The sequence below is a fragment of the Palaemon carinicauda genome, chromosome 35, assembly GCF_036898095.1.
Source record: "Palaemon carinicauda isolate YSFRI2023 chromosome 35, ASM3689809v2, whole genome shotgun sequence".
NCBI lineage: Eukaryota > Metazoa > Arthropoda > Malacostraca > Decapoda > Palaemonidae > Palaemon > Palaemon carinicauda.
The window spans coordinates 56504500-56516550 of record NC_090759.1 but is presented as its reverse complement, the minus strand read 5'-3'; the positions used below and the strand labels follow the sequence as shown (position 1 = coordinate 56516550).

At 41.5% G+C, this 12051-nt stretch overlaps 2 protein-coding genes across 2 annotated transcripts in view; both read right to left on the bottom strand.

Annotated features, from left to right (window-relative positions):
• Tasp1 (Taspase 1) overlaps positions 1-10724 on the bottom strand; it is an 86115-nt gene extending 75391 nt beyond the window's left edge. The window contains exon 1 of the mRNA XM_068359051.1: positions 10546-10724. Within this exon, the coding sequence (XP_068215152.1) occupies positions 10546-10573 (28 nt within the window). The 5' untranslated portion in view covers positions 10574-10724. The remainder of the gene's footprint in view (positions 1-10545) is intronic.
• A 169-nt stretch (positions 10725-10893) lies between these two features.
• The window catches only part of LOC137627576 (protein O-linked-mannose beta-1,2-N-acetylglucosaminyltransferase 1-like), a 53633-nt gene continuing 52475 nt past the window's right edge, over positions 10894-12051 (bottom strand). The window contains exon 11 of the mRNA XM_068358662.1: positions 10894-12051. This exon is cut by the window's right edge and continues 557 nt beyond it. The gene's annotated coding sequence lies outside the window, so the exon portion shown is untranslated.

The window sequence follows — 12051 nt, the reverse complement described above, 5'->3', positions numbered from 1 at the left end:
GGCCAGACTAAGGCCCTTAAGCCTGCCTGAATGATGGAGAGGTATCCTTCAGGTCTTGACCATAGGCCTGGACCGGAACATGCCCCCCCCTTTCCTTTGACGAGTCCGAGAACCGCATCAAGAATGTGGGGAAAGGACGAGAATATCCACTACCATCAAGAGGCTCCATAGGTCAACACCCATTGCAGGTTTAATAGTTCCGCTGGTCCCATAGGGCCAGGGAGTCCGGTTAAACATTGCCTGAAGCCACCGGAACTTGGATCGCCCCACATGGAACTTATCCTGAGGCGACCGTTCGGACTATAAACGGGTCAATGAGGAAAGAAGAACTAGGAAACGTTCCAAGGTAGGGCTGAAAACTCTGCTTGACTGAGAACAGGTACTGCGACTCTCCTCAGTCTTGCCACAGTCAACCGAAAGGAAGGCTCGGAGGATGTGGTAACAGAATCTGGCGTCCCCAGGTGGTCACCCATCCAAGTACCGACGTTGCTTAACCTCGCTGGACGGACGAGAAGCGGGGTTTCCAACGTGGTAAGGCGGTTGACTCAATATCATGGCCAGATACTCCAGATGTTGAGGCAGAGGAAGAGAAGGCTCCAAGCAAAATACCATGAGCCCACACTCATGGTCAGCATTCGGAAGCTTTTCCCGGCGCTGAAGAAGGTCGAAACCCGAGCCTACCGGAGTTGACCAGCCCTCCAAACAGCAGAGGAGGCGGAAGTCTGCACCTGAGCGGCCAAGAGGAAGGCAGGGAGAGTTCTCTGGGGAAACAAACCTGCTATGCCACGGCGGGATAGCCACACTGCATCATAAGCAGGAATACTTGCAGTTTAGGCTGAATTCGACGAGCACCCTGGAAGATGGATGGAATGGAAACTGAAAGTACCCGTCCTTCCGATCCAGGGTTAAAGGAGTCCTGTCGCTTCGTTACCAGTCTGATCGATTCTGCTGGTCTACGCTGGCCGAAGTTTGTTCGACAAACTTGATCAGGGCTGAGAGGTCGACTATGGACATCCCCTCTCAGATCCTTCCTTACAAGAAAGGATCGACTGAGGGGGCCGGGGGTGAAGCCGTCGATGATCCTAAGGAAGACCTTCGCCTAAGGTATGGATCATTCTGCCCAATCGGGCAACTCTGCTGATGCTATGGCATAGAGGTTCAGAGACACTGAATTCGCTGACAGAGACGGCAGGCGCGATATCCTTGGCTACTCACAGAGATTGTGCGGGAATGGGCATCGGGAAGCTGTCATTCGGATGAGTAACCTTAAGCATCCTCCCAGCGAAAAAACCTGCAATCCTAGAGTTCGTGAACTCCTTTTAGGACTATGCCCCCCTGGGGGAGTCTCCCGTGCCATCTGTTCCTGACAGGAGGAAACTGCAATTGGACACCTTGTCCCAGTTGTCGTAGCCGATAACTTAGGCCGACGTGGTTGAAAGAAAAGGGAGCTGGAGCCCTGCAGAGTCTGGAAGAAAGCGCCTTGGAGGAGTGAAACCGGAAGTCGATTTACTCCGCACAGCAGATGTCTAAGTCTCTGTCCTTGGGCAAAGACAAAACTCTTCTCAAGGATGGAAGGGTGTCTGAGGTCGTTGACCTCCACAGATGAGGTCGTTGACCTCCACAGATGAGACACCCGAAGGAAGCCTTCAGTCAGCGCGTCCAGATGGTACAACATCGAGCTTGTCCGCAAGTAGATACTTAACGACGAAAGGCCAAGGTGCCTGAGCTCGAGAGGAGGAAAGTACCCTTGATCTTCCTGTAGCTTCCTTGAACCAAACCTCGGGCCGTAACCGAGGAGGGAAAGAACCTGGTAAGCTCCCAGAGGAAGAGGTAAGCAGTCATCCCTTGTCCGATGGAGAAATCTTGAACGGAAAGCCCCCCCGCCAAAAATCCTTCCAGGGCGGGAGAAGGAGAGAGTACTCGTGCAGGAGAGGGGACCCTCGAGACCGACCTCTTGGGAACCAACTTCGCCCTGGGGGAAGTCACCACGAAGTCCACTCCTCTCTTTCTCTTCAGCGTAGGAGAGACAGCCGCTGGTTTGTTACCCTGGCCGGTGAGTGCTGGTTTCATAACCCTCATTAACGCCCGTGCCAGCGGATCAAACCATGTCTGCTGCTCCAAGGACACAAGAGTCCGAAATCCTCACTAAGGTGAAAGGGATCGGGCGATCCTTTGGAGAGGACGCGACGGTTCCTGCCTGAAAAGAAGGTGGGAAGAATGCTGTACTGACCTGTCTTCGTCCTGCACTACCCACCTGTGCTTGGATGGAGGTGATCTCGAGTGCCGCCTAGGAGCACGCGTCCCTGCTGCTACCACCGGCTGTGGAATTCGCCGCGAACTATGGTCGCGCGAGGGCGAACGGTCGCGCAAAGGCGAATGGTCGCGCGGGCGCACAGGCGAGTGGTCGCGCGGGCGCGCAGGCGAGCGGTCGCGCGGGCGCGCAGGCGAGAGATCGCGCGGGCGCGCAGGCGAGCGATCGCGCGGGCGCGCAGGCGAGCGATCGCGCGGGCGCGCAGGCGAGCGATCGCTCGGGCGCGCCGAGGGATCGTGCTGCCGCGTAGGTGAAGAAGATCGCTGGCGGTAAGCGATGGCGAGCAGCATGTGTAGGTGAATGATCGCGTGATAGGGTGCGATGGTGATCAGCATCCGCAAGAGGGCGAGCGTTCAGGGTTGTGCGATGAGGAGCAGCATGCGTAAGCGGGCAATCGTGCAGGGTTGTGCGATGGCGAGCAGCATGCGCAGGTGAATGATCGCGTGAAAGGGTGCGATGGTGATCAGCATCCGCAAGAGGGCGAGCGTTCAGGGTTGTGCGATGAGGAGCAGCATGCGTAAGCGGGCAATCGTTCAGGGTTGTGCGATGGCGAGCAGCATGCGCAGGTGAATGATCGCGTGAAAGGGTGCGATGGTGATCAGCATCCGCAAGAGGGCGATCGTTCAGGGTTGTGCGATGAGGAGCAGCATGCGTAAGCGGGCAATCGTTCAGGGTTGTGCGATGGCGAGCAGCATGCGCAGGTGAATGATCGCGTGAAAGGGTGCGATGGTGATCAGCATCTGCAGGAGGGCGATCGTTCAGGGTGGTGCGATGAGGAGCAGCATGCGTCAGCGAGCAATCGTTCAGGGTTGTGCGATGGCGATCAGCATCCGCAGTTGAGGGTCGCGCGATGGCGATCAGCATCCGCAGTTGAGGGTCGCGCGATGGCGATCAGCATCCGCAGTTGAGGGTCGCGCGATGGCGATCAGCATCCGCAGTTGAGGGTCGCGCGATGGCGATCAGCATCCGCAGTTGAGGGTCGCGCGATGGCGATCAGCATCCGCAGTTGAGGGTCGCGCGATGGCGATCAGCATCCGCAGTTGAGGGTCGCGCGATGGCGATCAGCATCCGCAGTTGAGGGTCGCGCGATGGCGGTCAGCATCTGCAGTTGAGGGTCGCGCGATGGCGATCAGCATCCGCAGTTGAGCTAGCAGCTGGCGAACCATGTTCCTTCAGAAGTGTTGGAGAACGTTGGCGTGCCAGCTGTAACACACGTGGGCGATCCGGAGATCGCTGGCGAGCTGATGATCGCTGACGAGCTGACGATTGCTGGCGAGCTGATGATCGCTGACGAGCTGATGATCGCTGACGAGCTGATGATCGCTGACGAGCAGAAGGCTACGCGTGGAAGCCTGCGCATAGAAGAAGAGTCCTTGACCCCGACCTGAACCGAAGTTCTAGATCGCGAGGGCGAACGTGGGCGCACAGGGCACGTAACAGGAACCGCAGGGAAGATCATCTTGAAAGCGCTGACGAACAGGAGAGCGCTGACGAACAGAAGGGCGCGCAGGGAAACCCTGACACGCAAGGGAAGAACCCCCGTGGGGGCAACCCTTTGCTCCGAAGGGATCGTTGTCCGCCGGGAGACTGATGTCCGTCGGAAGACCGCTGTCCGTCGGGAAGACCGTTGTCCGTCGGGAAGACCGTTGCCCGTCGGAAGACGAGATTAGACTGCTGTCCATCTGCACCAAGACGGAAGATCGAGAAAAAGAAGTTGTAGGCTGCAAACGGAGATTCAAAAAGGCGCCTCAAGCACCCTTATAGGGAGATGAGAGGCCCTTACGACGAGGCCTTACGGCGAGGGAGGCCAACAGCAACAGCAACAGAAGAAACCTCCGAAGAGGAGTCTCTATGAGTGTACTCTCTCGCGAACGAAAGAGAAACACTTCGTGGAAGAGACTGGTCAGCCAGTGACCTAAAAGGGGCAATCCTCCGAAGAGGAGCTCCTGCAGTTGCCCAGCCCCTTGAGCGAAACTGCAGGTGCGACCGCTCAGCACCAAGAGCATAGTCGCACGAAAAAAAGGCAAGAGAAGAACCCCCCAAAAGAGGAAAAGCTCAAGCCTGGACAGGAAAAAACTTTCCTCGGAAGGAAAGTTATCCGCCCAAGGAGGCAAGCCTCCTGACTGTTCTAAAATGAACTGGAGAGCTGTCCGTCGACACGGGAGTACTACCAGTAGAAGGAGACACGCCCCTGACGACAATACAAGGGGGGAGGCAGCAACAGCCGAATCCCCAGGACTCAACCAGACAGCTCACACCGTTGCTATATTACAGAAACGAACTAGATCGGTAACTGTAAAAAAATAAAACAAATAATATTAGTACACATTCATTCCCCCGGGAAGGCTCCGAAGAGGAATCCCGAGGAAAAGGAACAAGAATTACACAACAGGCACGTGCCCTCACAACCACTTACACTCGCGGAAGGAGAGCTGTAACCAAAACAGAATTATAACAATTATAATTATGTAACTATGTAATTATGTAATTTAAAAATGAATGAACACTAAGGAAAAAAACGAAAACCCCGAAAGGAATCGTTCTACAAGCTGAAAAATTAACAACTACAATTAGATTCATAAACTAATTGAGACAAAAAGTACGGCGTAGCAACCCCACCCACACGGGAAGGAAGCTACAAGGGCGTAGTAAAACATAGTAAAAGGGTGAACGACCTCAAGAGAGAGAGAGAGAGAAAGACCGAAGTCAAACTCGATCGCAACCCATAAAATTAGGCCGTGGTGGCCTAACTGCCGAGGCCTCCACGTAGATATCGTACACTACACACACACATCTGAAAAGGAAACTTACTTATTTCTATACTCAAATATATATACAAACATGAAAACATGTTTACATATATATTGAGTAAAAGAAAAGTAAGCGATTAAGTAAAGACAAAACAGACAATGGCTGCCAAGCGAGGACCAAGACAGAGACGTCTGTCACAGTCCGAGCCAAAAGTGAAAGTGAGTATTCACCTGTGTGTGAGGGGGAGGAGGGGTAGCTAGCTACCACTCCCCTACCCCCCCGCTAACTAGCGCGGGGGTAATACACCCTCGTTAAATTCTAATGGCTCGCCATTTCAGCTACGCTAAAAGTAATAACCCTTTGTAAATAGCGTGGTTTGTATTTCGGTTACGGAACAAATACATATTCTGCATTATATATTCGATAGCAAAAAGCCCCATGAATACATGAGACCATCAAAGCCTCCACCACCACATTTCAGTAAGGATTAAGAAAAGATTATAGTGTACTCCGAAGACAAACAGATAATTCAATACACAGGTACAGCATGTACTGGTAACAATTGCCCTTCATTCATGGAATTCTTATTTAAGCGCATCAATTCATTACTGTCAACCTTTTAATATTCGAAGACTTTTGAATCAAAATGTTTATATGTATAGGAAATTTGTGTCTGCATTCCCTATTTGTCTGATTGAACTCTGAGCATTTTCAGTTAATGTATGTAAAGGCTAATATTTTTTTTAATAATAAGATATATGTAGGATGGCAATAAACAAAGATGGGCATTAACTTCAAGGCACAAATATTTTATTTACTTTAGAAAGAATTAATTATTAATTTTAGTACTATTTCTCAGATAACATTGAATATTAAATGCTGAAAAGCAAGACATCATTTTAGTTTATGTATGAAATATGTTTTTAACGTTGTTAATAGTTTACATATGACATATCTGTTTTGACGTTGTTACTATTTCTAGAATAATTTATTTATTTCCTTATTTCCTTTCCTCACTGGGCTATTTTTCCCTATTGGAGCCCTTGGGCTTATAGCATCTTGCTTTTCCAACTAGGGTTGTAGCTTGGCTAGTAATAATAATAATACATAAATGAAATTAATATTACTGTATTGTCTTAGTTGTAAATATCAGTACAATTCAAGTTTAAGATAAATACTTTACTAATTTGAAATAGAGATTTCAAATAATAATATAAATTTACATTAAACAACACAATTCAAGCTAATTAGTCAAGAGTTAAAATCTATCACTGATAACATTCCTGCATATTTGTACCACAGGTAACATCTCCCACCATGGTTTTTGGTAATACTAGCAACTCTCGCTATGTGATCTACTGATTCCCAATTTATAGCACACGTAATTCTATACTAAATTCTGACTTCCTTAAATCTACTCAATACCTCTTTGACTACTTATGAAACCTTGAAAAATATTTTCTATCAATTATACACAATACTGAACAATACTGTAATTATTAAGCAATTTTTTTTTATGTGTACAGTATATACTTTTACAATATAATTATTATCAACTGTATCATTATTTTATTATATTCTATATAATACTGTACAGTATTGAGTCGCATTTAAAGTAAATAAATGCCTTTTTTCTAAGTGCGGAGAATATAAATGCTAAATTCCAAATCATTCCCAGAAGATTGAAACTGAAAATAATCCCGCCAATTATCCAGTCTTTGCTAAAAGCTATTGATATACTGTCATTCACACTGAACTGTATACACTCCCATTATAGTGTACTGTATAAAGTTTGTTGCCTAAACCTGCAGATCAACTTAAGTGTGTAGCAGATCTAAGATTATGTAAAAATGAAAAAATAAAATAATTCTAATCTAATGACCAATATTTTAGCTCTTAACACGAAAAGTGTCTGCAGTACATTAGAGTATGGTACAATATACAAATACTATTCATTTGTTTGTGATCCGTAACTCTAGCAGTCTTAGGGAAGTTGCCCGGTTATAAAAGCTAAAAATTGTGCAGTATTCATAGGAAGAAAAAAATAGCTTCTATTTTTTTGGGAGGTGAACATTGATAATGCTATAAATCAGTGTTAAAAATATAAGAATATCTATCATCTACTTAATAATCCTACACAAGTCATATCATTAAAAATGCATTTCACTTTAGATGTATTTATGCATATTATTCCCTGATCAAATATCATGTAAGTGTCTCCCCAGAGTTATAGTATACAGTACACTGCAGTACTGTATATTATTCTGACAACAATTTCTATAATACAGTACTAAGTGACACAGTAAACTGTAATAAAAGTACAAGTGTACTGTATTTATTCATAACTACTGTACCATAAAATTCTACTTAATTATATAAGTTCCTTACACTGTATAGGAATTCAAATTATACTCAGAAGCCTTTTTTTAATGTTACACTAAATAATTTGTTCTGATTGCATAATCCTATTATAGAGCAATAAGTACTTTATCACAACATTTTGACTAATACCCAAAATCTTTAATTGTTTGTAATTTTTAAAAACAGTCCCTAACAGTTTCAAAATAAATACCAAAAAATGATCATCAAGAATTATTTGAATAAGTGGTTATAGGAAGAATAAAAACAATACATTACTGTATTGCATGAATTTATATGCTTTGATTACAGCAGTACTTGTTCTTACAAGTATCAACCTTATTTTACATCCTAAAGACTTCCTAAATGAAAAATGTCCGTAATTAAATAAATCACTGGTTAGTCAGGGAAGAGATTAGTCTGAAAGATAGACCAAATGAAAAATAATCAATGTAAATGAAATTTCATTTCAATACATGTATTCCAAATATACATTTGACATTAATATATAATACTAGATACAGTCATCCTAAGCTACTTTTATAAACATTCAACAACATTTGCTATTTCATTGTTACAATAATGAAGCCCAAATGACTATGTTTATTACTATATTTGGTAAAGTTACTGTCAAGTATGTCAAAATACAGTACAGCACTTATAATACAAACAGAAACCATAAATTGAGGGAAGTTCAGAAACTGAACTCAATATTCTAACTTGACTGTCACTATCCAAAGAACGCATTGTTTTACAAGCCATGAAACCACCTAAATGCAAGAAAAAAGAAAATGTCTTTTACATACCCAATATTTCAATACTATAAATTTAAGTTGAATACAAAACTATAGAACAAAACTGCTTTAAATAAAAAGAAGCAAAAATTAAAATCAGTGACTATAAAGTATTGTAGGTGAGCTTTAATAAAATAATAATTCCCTGATGGGACAAAACTATTTTTTCTAAATTCTGAAGGCTTCATTCATTAGAAATTAAATATGTAATGTGATACCTAAAACAGACTGAATAGGCAAATGCACTATAAAAATTGATCTTTCAAGAAATAAATGTGAAAACACTTTAGCAAAAAAGTAATATGAAAAGCCCTACAAAAAAAAAAATAGCAGTACTCTTTCAACTTTACAAAGAATTTACATTTATTTGCACTCTACTTTCAGTTTAATGCATCAATGTTAAATATCCCATCTCACCTTATCTTTCACAGCATATGAGATACTGTATGATCTACAATAAAAGCTAGGAAGCAGAAACTTCAAAATTTCCCATTCAATACAGTATATACTTTTTTGAAGTTAAATTTAAAGGTCTATATCTGTTAATCAATATAAAAGGTTACAATAGCTTTAATCTATTCAACACTAGTAAATAAACACGATATTTACTTTATAAATAACTTTTACATAATCTGAAAGTTAACACAAGGTATAATCAATTTCCCAATTAAAAAAAAAGAAAAAAAAATCTCAATAAGATAATGTTAGGGCTAAAATTTTTTTGCACTTACCAGACTATATCAGAAATTTGCCTTGCCAAAACATTCTATTCATCCTAAAGGGTATTTAAATGTAGAACAAATACTTTATGAATACCATAGCTATTACACACAAAAGCTCCACAATTTGTTCCTTTCAAAAAAAATTTCAAACTTAACTCTGGTATCCTGAAAATGATTCAAATTGTCAACTAATAAAATATATACCACTTCACCAGTTAACCTTAAAAATGTATTTTTTCTTAATTTTCTTCATTTCCTTATATCTGAGGTAATTTTTCTTTCCAGAACCTCAAAATTTAAGAAAAATAAGTTAATAAAACTGCAGTACTTTATATACAAGGATGCTCCACAGGTATACACAATTTCAACATTCTTTAACACCTTTTTAAAAATGAATTGTTGGGAAAAAATTTTAATTATATATTTTAACAGATATCCAGCAATTAGCATATTCTGAGACACTCAAAGAGCACTCATATTCATTGTAAGAAGACTGATAACTGTGACAATGAACTAATATGATGTATTCATATAGAATTTGTAAAAAATGTGAATAACTCAGCTCTGATAATTTAATAGCTTCTTAAACCAGTTCAATCATTTTAAGGTTTCATAAAATACACAAATAAAAACAGCAGTCTTAAAAACATAAAGAATAATTTTTTTTGATCTTAAGCATTAGCTTATCAAACAAATTTAATCAAAATTTTATAAAAGAAAATTTTAATAACTAATTATGTGATTAACAAATAGCGAATTAATACACCAAAAAGTACAAACACGAAAACAACGACGATTGTAAAGTTAATTCTCGCTCTCTAAAGAAATAAAAATCTTATTTCTTCTATTTTCAAAAACATTTGCTGCAACCCAATATATTTCACATATAAAAGAGCATGGACAACCCTAAACTTTTATAACAGAAAGACATGGTCTGTGACACTACTGTACACAGTATTATTGGCTGGTTAAATTGCTACAATATAATAAGATGAGGTATTTACGTACGAATGGCCTAAGGCTATTCTAAAACTCCAGAAAGTAAACATGCTCGGTAAGCACTCCATGACGTCTTTCGATAGCATTTTAACATTTTCTAAAAATTATAAATTGACCCAAAACCCCAAAAATAAGTCAAAAGTGGATTATTATTGATAACATGGTTACTAAAATGTGAATAAGCTCAAGCTACGAGACCCACATCTAAATAGTTCACCTCACCTAGATTGATACAACAAAAGAACATTTATGTGGTCATTACCTTTGCGATTGTTAAACTTCCAACTAAAATACACATCACAGTTTCTAAACGCCATACCTCCAACCTTAGACTGACTCTAGTCTAGGGTATGGGAATGATAAAGGTCTCGTCCAATAATAAATAATTATTCACAAAAACAGGAAACACAAAGTAACCACCATTACAGAAGACATTTAAAATAAACATGATACCTCTAAGAATGTACACCTTTTTATTGAAATCCGGCGAAATAATAATAACCCAAAGGGCCCCATGTTGAGGCCACCCGCCAAAGCGTTGCGGTGCGCTAGCGATTCTCCAAACGCCCATAATTTGTCCATTTCACCATTTTCCCTTTCAATTACATACCTACATGCACCGCCACCAACCCCGACATGACTGCTCCACTATGCCGCCGATTGTAACATTGAGGTAGATGAAGAAATGGAGGAAATAGGCGAGAAAAGTTTAGTTTGTTTACATCGCGCTAGACCAGGGACAGACGACGGCCTCGTTCAGTGTTGTCAGATGGGTTAACCTAAATATCCCCAAAACTCGTGAAGAAAAATCCCAATAATCCCCATTTCCAGAAATATATTTTCTCCTGATCATGTAAGCTTTAATAATATAGAAATTACTCACTATACTTCATATAAGTGCAAGTAAACTAATAGCAATAATATCAAGTTTTACTTATCTTTGTTTCTTCTTCATAAAATTTTGTACAGAATATCCCCATCAGACACCCAAAATCTCCAAATCTAGGGATAAATCTCCATATCTGGCAACATTGCTCGTTCATCTTCCTAGTTTCTCTCACCTGACCGATAGTACTGTTCGTATTTATTCGATTCTTTTGACACAACTTTCGAAGAATTTTATCAATTATTCTCAGCATTGTTAAGTGTCATTATGAATGACATTACGTTTAAAATTCAATAATATAGAGATTAAAAATATTTTTGCAAAGATTATATTCCTCATGTTATAAAATAACAGATTCGCCATGAAAGGCGAGTCATGGTCGAACATTCCCTTTCCGTTTGTAGAGTTCCTTTTAGTGTCTGGTTTTTGCAGTTTCTAGTTCCTGAACTATTCTAGCGATCGCTACCCGAGGCACCACGTGCCCATAAATTTTCATATTTCTTTGCCGCTTTTTTCTCATGTTATTTTCAAGATGACATTTTACGTATTGAATGAATCCAGCTGAAATAGAACGCAAAAGTAAGCTCTAAGATGTTGCTACGGGTTAAGAATTTGAATGCCTTTTTGTCCTACTATAATCAGTCATAGCATTTTATCTTTTTAATTTAACAATACTCCATTATGTCGTTTTCCCACAAACCATTGTTCATGACATGCAAGAATTAATTTTCATTCATCACAATAGTGATTAGAATGAGCGATCATCTGGTCATTCAGTTACCGGCACGCAAGTCTTCGCATCCTAGAATAGCCATAGTCAAGCTTGATTCAGCATCTATTCGAGAACATACCGTACAAGGTCAAATCTACTTATCATGTGCCTAAAAACTGAGGTAAAGCGACTTGCTATGAATCTCTCAAAACATTATTCCTCGCCAATGGCACAGAATGGAACCAAGCTACTATGGAGGTACGGAATGTGGTGATATGAGAGTGGGTTTGATGCTATGGGGATATTGTTAGGGATTGGGGGAGCGGAGTTGGGAGAAAGCGCGTCCGGTTGTTGTAGAATGTATAGAAGTAAAATGAAAGCGAAAGTTTGAGTTACGACCTTCTATGGAGATGAAGGATAGCGTAGTGGAAAATTTTACGAAATGCGGATAAAATAAGGCCCATGTGAAATTCCATAGCATTTTAAGGCTCTGATTAATAAGAATGTTACGACGTACC